Raw genomic sequence first — 14,829 nt, 5'->3', positions numbered from 1 at the left:
GATAGAGGTTTATAAGATGATCAGAGGAATAGATAGAGTAGACAGTCAGAAACTTTTTCCCCGGGTACAACAGAGTGTTACAAGGGGACATAAATTTAAGGTGAAGGGTGGAAGGTACAGGGGAGATGTCAGGGGTGGGTTCTTTACCCAGAGAGTGGTGGGGGCATGGAATGCGCTGCCCGAGGGAGTGGTAGAGTCAGATTCATTGGTGACCTTTAAGCGGCATTTGGATAGGTACATGGATGGGTGCTTAATCTAGGATAGAAGTTCGGCACAACATCGTGGGCCGAAGGGCCTGTTCTGTGCTGTATTGTTCTATGTTCTATGTTAAAGGCATCTGGATAAGTATATCAATAGGAAGGGTTTAGAGGGATATGGACCAAGTGCTCTTAAATGCTACTAGATTAATTATGGATACCTGATCGGCATGGACGAGTTGGACTGTAGTGTTTGTTTCCCCACTGTACATTTCTCGGACTCTATGACTCTTGATGCTCCACAAGCTGGAAATCCTGAGCTTGAGCAGAAACAGCTGGAGATACATCCAATGTAGAATGAAGCCCAAAACACATCAAGTGTGCTGAAATTTCCATTTGATGCAAGAAATGACACCAATTTAGCAGGTGCCCCATGATCTGAGGAAAAAGTAAATATATTCCTTTTCAAAAATCTAATTAGTAGCATTTTTAAACTAAGACCTGCTCTGAACCACAACTGTCACAGTGATTTGAATTATTTTCCTTCCCAGTTCCTTGTCCAAATGACAGCCCCAGTTTAGAGAAATACTAGTCAACAAATTAATTCCGGTGTTTATTGTGATGACAGAGTTGGATTTATTTTATTTGTGAACCCATGCGCTTTGACTCCCATTAATTCCACTCCCTGCTTTTAACTGTGGGTTTCAGACATTGTTCTGTTTCAGGCTCATTTGTGTTTTCTGACTTCTGCTGACTCTCAGACACTGCTTTAAACTGTGGGTTTGTGACATTGTTTTCCCTCATCCTTGATGTCTTGGTACAGGAGAACTGAGTAGTGCAGTTCCTTTTAATTCACATGTCTAACCAGTGGTTCTAGCTACAGATCACTAAACCACCTTGTTTTTCTTTGTCATGCTCCTTCACCAATTCCAAACCTGGAGTCTCTGGTATTCTTGAATTATTACAGCTAAATAAAAATCAAAAATCTGAATCCACTCTGCTCCCATCCCAGATATATATAAGCTTACAGAAGAATACCTAAATTACACGCTGCATACTTTACAAGCTCCGACCTAGAAATTGGAGTTCAATACCTGTGTCTTATTTGGTTATACATAAACTGTATGGTCCACTATCCTGGTCATCCCTTCAACCATTGAAATAATTCCACCCCATTTTGGCTCAAATTTTTGCTCAAAAAGCATTTCCATCATTACTCTGTGAAACTGACAGCAATTTTGACATCCTCATACATGCATTTGCATATAGATGTTTAGAGGCTGCTGAGGGCAATGTCTCATTCCTTCATAGATTGAGCTGAAAGAAGGGGCGGCACAGTGGCAGCACAGTGATTAGCACTGCTGCCTCACAGCACCAGAGACCCAGGTTTAATTCCCATCTCGGGCAACTGTCTGTGTGGAGTTTGCACATTCTCCCTGTGTCTACGTGGGTTTCCTCTGGGTGCTCTGGTTTCCTCCCACAGTCCAAAGATGTGCAGGTTAGGTGAATTGGCCATGCTAAATTGCTTGTAGTGTTAGGTGAAGGGTGGGTTGCTCTTCAGAGGGTCGGTGTGGACTTGTTGGGCCGAAGGGCCTGTTTCCACATTGTAAGTAATCTAATCTAAAATCCTAAAAATTTTGAAGTGATGTGAATTTCTGCTTTGTCACAATTTATCTTGCTGCAAAAAAACCATTGAAAATGCTACACTGAATTCTTGAATGGGCTGTATCCCAATTTGAAGCAAAATACTGCTGAATAATTACTGCTGAACAGTTTTTTTTTCTTTCATTCATAATATGAGCGCATCACCAGCTAAGGCAGCATTTATTGTCTGTCCCTAATTGCCCAGAGAGGAGTTCAAGGTCAACCACATTGCTGTGGGTCTGGAGTCATATGTAGGATAGACCAGGTAAGGATCGCAGAGACCTTACCTAAAAGACATTAGTGAATCAGGAGGGTTCTTCCTCAACAATCAACAATGGTTTGATGATTTACCATTAGACTCTTAATTCCCAATTTTTATTGAACTCAAATTGCACCATCTTTCATGGTGAGATTCAAACCTGGGTACCCAGAACATGACCTGAGTTTCTGGATTAACAATCTAGCAATAATACCACAATGCCATCATCTTTGTCCTTGAAAAACTAAGTTTACGTTTTTAAGATTTCTACATACAATGCAGGTAGAACTGGCAATGGCTGCTGCTGTTGGGAAGATGATGGTGGTGAGCTGCCTTCTTGAATCACTGAAGTCCATTTGGTGTACTGCTAACGTTCCAGGTTTAAGACCCAGCCACAATGAAGAAACAGTATTGTAGTTCCAGTCAGTTCTACTTTGTACAAATGAGAAAAGACAACATCATTATACCAAAGCATTCAATTTATCTATATAACCTTGCATAGGTATGGTCCCTTCTGACCACCTTCCTTACAAATTTTCACCTTCATTCTAATTGTCACAATTTCCCATTCTTTCCCAGAAGGTATATTATGAACCTTTGCACTGGGAAATTAGTACATAACACATTGCTAAAAATAATCTGGTACATGTTCTTGAGATTGCATAAAGCTGGGAATTTCACTACACACTTCTCTGATCCTTTTTAAAAATGTTTTGTTCCTGTTTGAATTCCTCCATCAAAAGATTGTTTGAACACAGAGCTGGAATCCAGTATTGTCTGTGTATCTAAGCAATTGAGCACTCTGATATGATTCTGCAGTTGTTCCATTTCATCTCTGAAGGCACTATATCATTTTGTACAGACCTAGCACAGCCAATTCTGATGGGACTCACATTTTCCAGTATTCTTAATATAAAATTACATCCTTGCTTTACCTCCAAGCCAACATTTTTAAAAGCACCAGAAGGCTGATTACCAACTTAAGTACTGCCCTAATTTGCTCAATACAATTCTTTTCATATTGATTAGTGATTATGTAAAAATATCATCCTATGCATCAAGAAGTAAGTATGAAAGTAAGTCTGCTACTTTTCCATTTGAACATTGCAGGGTCTGCTTTGAGTTGTGCATAACCTAATCTTTGTAGAGTAAGCCTCACTGAAACATACCATAGACAAAAAGTGTCACTCAATCCCTAAACATATTTATTAAACTTCGAGAATTTCCCTTTTGTGGTTGACTACTTCCTCCAAATAGAACATAGAACAGTTCAGCACAGAACAGGCCCTTTGGTCTACAATGTTGTGCGGAGGGTTAATCCTAATGTAAAATAAAATAACTTAACCTACGCACTCCTCAACTCACTGCTATTCATGTGCACATTCAGCAGTGCTTCCACCACCACCGCTGGCAACACATTCCATGTATTCACAGCTCTGCGTAAAGAACCTTCCTCTGACGTCCCCTCTATACCTTACTCCTAATATCTTAAAACTATGACCCCTCGTACCACTCAATCCTGCCCTGTGGAAAAGTCTCTGGCTATTGACTCTATCCATTCCTCTCATCACTTCTCTGATACAGGTTTTCCTGCAGAAAAGCTGCTTGTACATCCGTGGATTTGTACCGCAACTAAAGTATCAAAAGAAAATTGAATACTACTTTTTCCATTGACCTCAGCTTATTATTTCAGGATATAGAGTCTGCAGGTGAGAAAGGGAAGGAGATAAAAGATAAAGTAATATCAAGGAATCAATTACAGGGGTAGGAGTGATGATATCTTAGAAGGCTTCTCAAATGAAGTGATATTGAAAGCACTTTAAAAAAAGCAAAAAAGGGTAACAATCAATTTGTCATAGTGTAAAAAATTTAGAGCAGGTGTAATTCTTAAGATGCACTCAGCAGAGCTTCTTAAGCCAGTGTGTAGAAGATCCTCCAGGACACGGGGCAGTTCTGGGCTTAAGTATAGGTAATAAAGCTGGGCAAGTGGTTGAAGTATCAGTGGGGGAGCATTTTGCAGACAGCATTAAAATCTTGTTAGATTCAAGATTGCTATGAAAGAGAGCACAAATAGGCTTGAAATCAAAGCTTTAAACTGGTAGAAGGCAGATTTTTAGCAAGACCAGATATGATTTGGCTACTTCAGTTAGAGTAGGTACTGGTAACTCTCTGAATGAATATCACAAGATGGTTTTTTGAGAACAGCATTGCATTTTTAGAACCACAGAATCATAGAGTACAGAAGCGGCTTTTCAACCCATTGAGTCTGTACTGCCAGTCATACAGTAAATATACATTAATAGATAGAGAGCGACATGGCAACTCAGTAGTTAGCACTGCTGCCTCATAGTGCCAGTGACTCAGGTTTGATTCCAGCCTTAGGTGATTGTATGGAGTTTGCATGTTCTTCCCATTTCTGTATGGGTTTCCTGTAGGTGCTCTGGTTTCTTCCCACAGTCCAAAGATGTGCAGGATTGACCATGCTATATTCCTCCCGGATGTGCAGTCCAGGTGGATTAGCCACGGTAAATGCAGGGCTTCGAGGATAGGGTAGATTGCTGTTCAGACAGATAGTACAGACTTGATAGTCGAAAGGCATCTTGTCACACTGCAGGGTTGCTATGATTCTAGTTCCACTTATCAGCACTAGTCCGATAGCCTTGAGTATTATGAAACTTGAAGTGCTCATCCAAGTACTTTTTAAAGGTTACCAGCCTTGACTAATCTCCCAGGAAGTGCATTCCAGATCCCTGCTGTCCTCTGGCTGAGCAACATTTTCTTCAAGTCCCCCCAAACCTCTTGCTTTTCACCCATAAAAGTGTACCCCTTTGTTATTGGTCCTTCAACTAAGAGGAATAACTGCTTTCTATCCACTTTGTCCATTGGAGAAAAATACTGACGATGAATTTAAAACCAATAGTTAAAATGATGAGTATTAACTACATACGTGGATTATTCACATTCAGCAGTGATCTTTGAACTGGAAGACGCAAGTGTCAAATTAGCAATCAAGTTGAGAGTAGTGGGCAGCACGGTGGCACCGTGGTTAGCACAGCTGCCTCACAGCGCCAGAGACCCAGGTTCAATTCCCACCTCAGGCGACTGACTGTGTGGAGTTTGCACGTTCTCCCCGTGTCTGCGTGGGTTTCTTCCGGGTGCTCCGGTTTCCTCCCACAGTCCAAAGATGTGCAGGTCGGGTGAATTGGCCATGCTAAATTGCCCGTAGTGTTAGGTAAAGGGGTAAATATAGGGGAATGGGTGGGTTGCACTTCGGTGGGTCGGTGTAGACTTGTTGGGCCTGTTTCCACACTGTAAGTAATCTAATCTAATCTAACGCATATTGGAAATTCTCTGCTGTGCAATATTTAACAGCGGCACCAACATACTGTAGTTATGTATTATAAAGAAGTGTTGGTAAAATCTTTACTTCGGGCCATCTTTAATTGTAATATAGCTGGTCAGATTTGTGTTGAAACACCATTGTTCCAATTCCTAGCAGTTAGAGGAAATCTCACTTTGGAAATGTATATTGTCTGGATCTGACTGGTTCAGTTGCTATGTTACATTGATGGATCCAGAAAGTCAGAAAGAAAATTCAGGGATGTTTCTTGGAACTTTGTAGCTCTGATATGAGCTGGGAATGTTGGCCAATTGATGGAGTGGATTGCAAGCATTTTGGAGGCATTTAGAGGCATTTTGGCCGTCACCTCAATCACTTTTCACAATCTGTACTTGAGATTTCTGGTGGGATAAAAAGCATAAATGTAAGTTTTACATTGGCAAATAATTTCTAACTTTTTTTTTCCTTTTTAGTTGGTCACCTATAAGACGTGGTGCACCTATGCTGTCTGATACATATCTTTAATGAGAAGCAAGACACGGTCAAAATGTTCAACACCAAAAGGTCAGTTAACTAAGTATTGAATATGTGAGATTAATGGTTCAGAAATTACTTGCTAAGTTACTGTACCAACAAGGGAATTAGTTCAAAAGACTTGTGTTTCCTTGTCATGTTAGCCATTTTAATAGTTGCAATTATTCAAGGATATCTGCTTTAAATGCAGGTAATATATGCACACTACCAGTTAACTGTAATCATTAAGGGGGCTAATGAGGGTATTGAAAATGTTATGGTCCATTTTACTGAGCATTTTGAACAGAGGGAAGTAGATCCTATCCTGGAGTCTCTCTTTCAATGTCTATGGGAGGTGGTACATTTGGCTGACCAGGCTGATATAATACTAGCAATTTTTCAAAAGATTGATGATTAGTAGGTAAGTTAACTTGCTGAGCTGGAAGGTTTGTTTTCAGATGTTTCGTCACCATACTAGGAATCATCAGTAGTGAGAGTCTCTAGTGAGGTGCTGATGGTATGGCCTGCCTCCCTGTTTACAGGTCTTGGTTTCTTAAGGTGGGTGATGTCCATTTCTGTTTTTTTTAAGGGAAAGTAGAAAGGATCTAAATTAATGTGTTTATTGATGGAGTTTTTTTTAGATTAGATTAGATTACTTACAGTGTGGAAACAGGCCCTTCAGCCCAACAAGTCCACACCGACTCGCCGAAGCGTATACCACCCAGACCCATACTCCTACATTTACCCTTTCACCCAACATTACGGACAATTTAGCATGGTCAATTCACCTAACCTGCACATTTTTGGATTGTGGGAGGAAACTCACGCAGACACGGGGAGAATGTGCAAACTGCACACCTGAGGCGGGAATTGAATCCGGGTCTCTGGCGCTGTGAGGCAGCAGTGCTAACCACTGCCATCGTGCCGCCCATACTAGTTCTAATTAGAATGCCATGCTTCAAAGAATTCTCATGCGTGTCTTTGTTTTGCCTGTCCCAGGATGTGTGTGTTGCCACCAGGATACATGAGCACCAACTAGCCATCAAAACACATGACCTGGTAACATTAGCTTCCATACATACAGACAAAGAAGGATACCACTTTGACTGGGATATCACACTCATCCTAGGATAGGCGAAACAAAGACATGCATGAGAATTCTTAGAGGCATGGCATTCTAACCAGTACTCCATCAATAAATACATCAACTTGGATCCTATCTACCTTCCCTTAAAGAACTGGAAATAACATCACCCACCTTAAGAAATCAAGACCTATAAACAGAGAGGTAGGCATACCACCTGCCCTTTACTGGAGACTCACTGCTGATGAAATATCTGAAAACAAGCCTTCCAGCTCAGCGAGCTAACTTACATACTTGATATAATACTGTTATGACGTTGAAGGCTTTTACTGTACCTTTGAGAGAGTGAATGCTGTTCTGCACTGAGAGCTTACAACCACTTGTGTATATAACAGATAGCAGTCTCAGAATGTACTGGAAAATTGAAAATATGTAACATTTGGCTGTGAAATTGATACCTGAGTTGGTTACTGATATAGCAACAAATCAAATTTAATCAATCTCTTTAAATTAGGCACCAGGATACTAAAACCCAATCTAGCTTGAATTTATTGTTTTGCCAACATCGAACCAATGAAACGATCCAGTATTAGGGATATAAAAAAAGGCAGGCATTTTGAAAATCGGACAGAGCAACTCCCATCAACACAGATCCAATAAATCAGGCAATGCTATCCAAGATACTTTTTCAAACAAAACATATTTGTAGTAAAAAGAAAGAAGACGACCCAGGGCGATCTTCAGCCGGAAGAGGACGGACATCAAAGATGACAACCATTGTATGGCATCGAAATTAAGTTGATGTAATTTTAATAAATACTATATTGAAACAGTATATTGTTATAAAGTTGGAGGCAGATAACAAGCAATTAAGAGAAAGGGGGACTTAGAGTGGTGAATAGTTGTTGTTTAATATTCACTTTTAGAGTTTAAAAAATGATTTTATTTTCTTTAGTGGAATTTTGGAGTTCTCTACCACTCATATTTTAACAGATCACGAGGCGAAATGAGCTTTCCTGGGTGTTTGGTTTAATTAACAGAAGGGTTCACCGCAATGTTGTAACAATACTTTTGTTTGAGGGCTGTGTATTTCACTGGCTGGGCTAGCATTTATTGTGCTTCCCTAATTGACATGGAAAAGCCATCATGGCACCAGAAGATTACCCCGGCCTCTGGAACTGCTCGGACACCATTAGCCATGTGGCTGGTACAGCTACCATGCCCATGGCGATCAATGGCGTCACTTCAACCCCCATCATGGCCACTTCCGCCCCTCACGATTCCTCATGCACCACACGTGACATCACTTCTGCCCCCCACATCATCATTGACATCACAAGCTCAGCAACTTCGCCCCCCCCCCCCCCCCCCCCCCCCCACTGCCATGTTCACCACCACTTTCGTCCCCACCGACGCCACTCACCTACATTCTGCTGATGCGCCTCCCACAGGTCTCACTGTCACCATCCCTGCTCCCCAGAGCCCTGAGGGAAAGTTCACCCCTGCTCCACTCCCATTCCCCCTACTACCGCACCTACTCCAGTTACAGGCTCCACCCCCAACTCCCAGCTTCACACCTACACCAGGTCCTAGCTCCCAGCCCTGCCAAGTTTTCACCATTCCCCCCCCCCCCCCCCCCCCCCCCACCCGCCGGACCTCCCCCTCACTGAGGACAAACTATCAGTCCTCAGCAAAGGCCTTACCTTTATCCCGCTCCATCTGTGCATTAATGAATTTAATACGCATTGTGACGTTGAACACTTCTTTCGCTGCCTCTGCCTCTGAGCTTACTTTTTCAATCAAGGCTCCCGCCCACCTTCTGAGGATCCTTTCGCCCGCCTCCAAAGCACTCCATCGACCTGGACACCCCGTGCTGGCCTATTACCCGCCCTCAATCTCTTAATTTCCAACTGCCACCGAGACCATTAACCACGTCAACCTGTCTCCCCCCTCCTCCACTCCAAGCTCTCACCCTCAAAACACGTAGCCCTCCACTCCCTCTGCCCCAATCCCAACCTCACCATCAAGCCAACGGATAAAGGGAGTGCAGTGGTAGTTTGGCACACTGACCTCTACACTGCTGAAGCCAGACGCCAACTCAAAGACATCTCCTCCTACCACACCTCGACCATGACCCCACCCTCCCATCACCAAACCATAATCTCCCTGACCATACCGAATCTCATCACCTCAGGAGATCTCCCACCCACAGCTTCCTACCTCGTAGTCCGGGAACCCCGCACCATCTGACCCTACCTCCTTCCCAAAATTCACAAGCCTGACCACCCAACCGACCCATTGTCGCAGCATACTCCTGCCCCATGAACTCCTCTCCACCTACCTTGATACTGTCCTATCCCCCCTAGTCCAGGAACTCCCCGCATACATTCAAGACACCACCCATGCCCTCCACCTCCTCCAAGACTTCTGTTTCCCTGATCCCCAATTCCTCATCTTCACCATGGACATCCAGTCCCTCTACACTTCCATCCGCCATGACCAGGTCCTCTAAGCCCTCCTTTTCTTCCTCTCCCAATGTCCCCAACAGTGCCCTACTACTGGCACTCTCATTTGTTTGGCTGAACTGGTCCTCACCCTTAACAATTTCTCCTTCAAATCCTCCCACTTCCTCCAGACCAAAGGAGTAGCCATGGGTACCAGCAGGGGCCCCAGCTATGCCTGACTCTTTGTCGGTTATGCAGAACAGTCCATCTTTTGTAGTTACACCAGCACCACTCCACACCTCTTCCTCCGCTACATTGATGACTGCATTGGCGCTACCCTCGCGCTCCCATGAGGAGGTTGAGCAGTTCATCAACTTCAACTTCACCAACACATTCCACCCTGACCTTAAATTCACCTGGACCATCTCTGACACCTCCCTCTCCTTCCTGGACCTCTCCATCTCCATTAATGACGACCGACTTGACACTGACATTTTTACAAACCCACCGACTCCCACAGCTACCTGGATTACACCTCTTCCCACCTTACCTCTTGCAAAAATGGCATCCAATATTCCCAATTCCTCGGACTCCGCCGTATCTGCTCCTAGGAGGACCAGTTCCACCACAGAACACACCAGATGGCATCCTTCTTTAGAGACCGCAATTTTCCTTTCCACGTAGTTGAAGATGCCCTCCAATGCATCTCATCCATGTCCCGCACCTCCGCCCTCAAACCCCACCCCTCCAACTGTAACAAGGACAGAACCCCCTGGTCCTCACCTTCCTCCCTACCAACCTTCGCATAAACTGCATCATCTGTCGACATTTCCGCCACCTCCAAATGGACCCCACCACCAGGGATATATTTCCCTCCCCACCCCAATCCGCTTTCCGCAAGGACTATTCCCTCTATGACTATCTGGTCAGGTCCATGCCCCCCAACAACCCACCCTCCCGTCCTGGCACCTTCCCCTGCCACTGCAGGAATTGCAAAACCTGCGCCCACACCTCCTTCCTCCCCTCCATTCAAGGCTCCAAAGGAGCTTTCCACATCCATCAAGGTTTCACCTGCACATCCACCAATGTAATTTATTGTATCCGTTGCTCCCAATGCGGTCTCCTCTACACTGGGAAGACTCCTCACAGAGCGGCTTTAGGGAATATCTCCGGGACATTTGCACCAATCAACCCCACCCCATGGCCCAACATTTCAACTCCCCCTCCCACTCTGCCGAGGACATGCAGGTCCTGGGCCTCCTCCACTGCCACTCCCTCACCACCCAACGCCTAGAGGAAGAACGCCTCATCTTCCACCTCGGAACACTTCAACCCCAGGGCATCAATGTGGACTTCACCAGATTCCTCATTTCCCCTCCCCCACCTTACCCCAGTTCCAGACTTCCAGCTCAGCATCATCCTCATGACCTGTCCTACCTGCCAGTACTCTTTGCTACCTTCCCCCACCCTCCTCTCTGACGTATCACCTCCATCCCCACCCCCATTCACCTATTGTACCTTCTCCCCAGCTCCCCCCGCCCCCACCATTTATCTCTCCATTCTGTGGATCCCTGCCTCCATTCCTGATGAAAGACATTTGCCCGAAATGTTGATTTTCCTGCTCCTTGGATGCTGTCTGACCTGCTGTGCTTTTCCAGCACCACTCTGATCTAGACTGTGGAAAAGGCTGCTTTCTTGAAATGCTGAGAGTGGGGACACAAACAATGCTGTTAGGGCAAGAATTACGAGATTTTGTCCTAGTTACATTGAAGGAATGGTGATGTAATATTGTTTTTACACCCTTCAAGGACAAACTGAGTTTCTTGAATATAGAAGTAAAGAAATTGTGTGACTTACAAACCTGTGATGGTCAGTTTAGTTTTGGCAGAGAGGTAACTAAGGTTATTTTTCCATCTGAAAAGTATTTAGTGCTGACATTGGAGAGCAGTTGGTCTTTGAAGAGGTGAATAGCCACACCAGGTACATTGAAAACAGTATGGAGACTATTGCACAGTGTTGTTTGACCTGGGAGCTTGATTTGAGTGTAGATTTTAAGGCATCCATTTCAGATTTCCCATTCAAAATTGTTGCGGTTGATAATCTTTCACTTGCCTCATGATTATGTTGAGTTTCTTTGAGATAAAAATCTTTGAAACACAATTCATAGAACCTCCAGTTTGCTGAAGCAAATGCCTCTGGTTGGGTTGAAAAATGTTTTGACATTTAAATGTTTTTTGAATGTGTCTGACAATAATTCAGAGGTTCCTCTGTTAAGGTCTGAAATCACATTGTGTCTCTGGAGGTCTTTCTTTCCCCACAAGAAGAGATGCGTCAGGAGTTTCTCTTCTACCGATAAGGTAGAATACCTGGATCATTGCTTTGGCATGATTTAACCTCTGCTCTTGAAGATAATTACAAATATTGCATTCCTGAAGTCTGTGGAAGTTTTTGTTTTGCTTCCAAATCCATTAGATTGAGTGTATGGAGTCCTGTTGTGAACAATAACACATGGATTCTACCCTAGAAGACTGAAGGAGAGCATGGACAGTATCAGCTATCACTGTGGCTTCACCACTGAGGAGCCTTCAGTGTTGACAAATGGAATTGGTCGTAGAGTCAGAGAGGCCTACAGCATGGCCCTTTGGCCTGTTGTGTCCATGCTGGCCAAAACAAGCACCTAACTATTCTGCTACAATTTGCCAGCATTTGACTCACAGCTTTTAATGCCTTGGATTTGCCTGATGGCTTTAGAAAGCTTTTCGTATCATGGTGATCAGCATATTGTTGCATCTGTCGGGCTTTCTTTACCTTCTGCACATCCTTTATCTCATGAATTTGTGACCTTAGATTGTTCTTACAGTCAATAAAGGTTGCTCATTTTTATTCACATATCTCAGCAGGTGATTATGCTTAAAATTGATCATGATTGAACCTAATAGCCTGGGACACAGGGTAGTATAGCTGATTTTCTTTAATCCCACTGTATGAGTCAATGACCTGTGCAGTAGGCATCAGACTTCTGTGCAGGTTGAGTAATATGGACATCACTTAGATCTTTGGCCCAAACAATGGCATTCTCCAGGTGGTCAAGTGTTTTGGTCTCCAGTGCTCCATGTGGTTTTCTTTTTGTCTTTCGATTACGAGGTTTGGGATAGATGACATGCATATAAATGGTGGGCTAGAATCTTTATAATCTTCAGAACCAGGAGAAGCTAATTATTATGGAACGGGACAAGGATGAGTCTGAAATCGAACCTCTCAACTGGGGTCAGGCTGATTTTAATAAGATCAAATATGATTTGACCAGAGTGTACTGGGAGCAGATACTTTGAGGTAAATCTGTCTCAGAACAGTGAGATGCATTCAAGGAGGAAATAGCAGGTACAGGACCAACATGTTCCAATAAAGGAAAAGAATGGGATCATCAAATGCTGTGAACGCTGAATATGAAGGGATATGTGGCATTGGTTTAAGGGGAGATGGGAGGCTGATGACAGATATTGAAGGTTTAAGAGAGCAGAAGCCCTAGGGGAATATAGAATGTGCAACATGGAACTTAAAAAGATTAGGAGAGCTAAAAAGGGACATGAAAAGTTATTCACAGGTAAAGGAAAGTCCTAAATTGTTCTATTGGCATATTAAGTTTAAAAGGATAACAAGGGAAAGAGTCGGGCTCATTAAGGACACAGCAATAATTTATGCGTGGAGCATAAGTTTTAAGTAGGGTTCAAAATTAATGTTTTGTCCGTTGTCACTAGTGAGAGGGATTATATGGGTACAGAAATCATGGAGAAGTTCTGTGGTACAATTTGAGATTAGCATAGGTGGAGAGGAGGTTCTGAGTACTCTGACAGGCATACAAATAGATGAATCTTCAGGGTCAGATGAAATTTATCCCAGATTGTTAAACAAGGGCAGAGTAACCCACCCAGACCCATTCCCCGAGCCTATATTTACCCCTGACTAATGCACCTATCACGACGGGTAATTTAGCAGAGCCAATTCACCTGACTTCCACAAATTTGGATTGTGGGAGGAAACCAGAGCACCCGGTGGAAACCCACGCAGAACTGGGGAGAATGTGCAAACTCCACACAGACAGTCTCCCGAGGCGGGAATCGAATCCAGGTCCCTGGCGCTGTGCGGCAGCAGTGCTAACCACTGAGCCACCGTGCCATTCTGAAAGAATGCTATCCTTGCATTACACGCTATCCTTGAGCCACATGGGCTGATCAGCGGCAAATTGAATTCAATCTGGCTAAACATGAAGTGATGCACTTGGGCAAAGCAAGGGAATACATGATGAACGGTAGGACTCTGGGAAGCACTGAGGATTAAAGAGACCTTGGCATGCATGTACACCAGTCCCTTAAGATAGTGGGATAGGTTGACAAAATAGTTAAGAAGGCATGTGGCATACTTGCCCTGTATAGCCAAAGCGAAGTGCATGGTGCTGAAAAAGCACAGCATCTGTGGAGCAAGAGAAATGATGTTTCGAGCATAAGCCCTTCATCAGGCCCATGATGTTTTAGAGGAACAAGGTTATGCTGCATGTTAGTTACACCACAGCTAGAGTATTGTATTCTGGAATCCATATTATAGGGGCATGTGATAGCACTGGAGAAGGTTCAGAGAAGGTTTACCAGGATATTGCCTGAAATGGAGAGTTTCATTTATGGACAAAGATTGAACAGACTGGCATTTTTTTAGAGCAGATGAGATTGACCACTGACTCGCTCAGTTACTTGGACTGTACAGCTTCACCTCCCTGTTTCCTATAAAGACTTCATTCCATTTTCCCAGTTTCACCCTCCCTGTTACATCTGGTCTCATGATGGGGTGGGGGGGGGGGGGGCTCAGAAATGATCAACAGTGGTTATTGGCGAACTGAGCTGTGACTTATTTCCTGCACTTCAGCCCTCATTTCACCAGCATCCACATCTAATGCCACCATTTGTGCCATTTCCAGCGGGATGGCACCACCTGACACCTATTCCTTTCCCCTTCCATGTCAGCATTTTGCAGGTACCGTTCACTCTTGGACACTCTGGTCCACTTCTCCACTCCCAAAATCTCCCCACATACCTAGGCACCTTCTCATGCAATTGCAGAAGGTTGAACACCTGCCTGATTGCATCTTCCCTCTCTCACTGTCCTAGGCTCCAGACACATCTACCTGGTGATTTACCTGCATTTGATTCACCCTGCTGTATTCACTGTTCACAATGTTGTCTTTTGTACACTGGGGAGATGAGACATAGACTGCACAATCACTTTGCTGAACACCTACATTCCGTCCACACAAGTAACCCTGAACTTTCAGTTGTCTGACACTTCCACACGACCTT

General features: G+C 43.9%; 1 protein-coding gene across 4 annotated transcripts in view; it reads left to right on the top strand.

Annotated features, from left to right (window-relative positions):
• The window catches only part of oxr1a (oxidation resistance 1a), a 511,841-nt gene that overhangs the window by 58,820 nt on the left and 438,192 nt on the right, over nucleotides 1-14,829 (top strand). For all 4 annotated transcript variants that reach the window (XM_072570591.1, XM_072570587.1, XM_072570583.1 and 1 more), the window contains exon 2: nucleotides 5,914-6,004. In XM_072570591.1, coding sequence (XP_072426692.1) covers nucleotides 5,988-6,004 — 17 coding nt within the window. In that variant the 5' untranslated portion in view covers nucleotides 5,914-5,987. The remainder of the gene's footprint in view (nucleotides 1-5,913; nucleotides 6,005-14,829) is intronic.

The sequence above is a fragment of the Chiloscyllium punctatum genome, chromosome 5, assembly GCF_047496795.1.
Source record: "Chiloscyllium punctatum isolate Juve2018m chromosome 5, sChiPun1.3, whole genome shotgun sequence".
Lineage (NCBI taxonomy): Eukaryota > Metazoa > Chordata > Chondrichthyes > Orectolobiformes > Hemiscylliidae > Chiloscyllium > Chiloscyllium punctatum.
The sequence above is the reverse complement of the archived record's forward strand: the minus strand, read 5'-3'. Positions and strand labels throughout refer to the sequence as shown.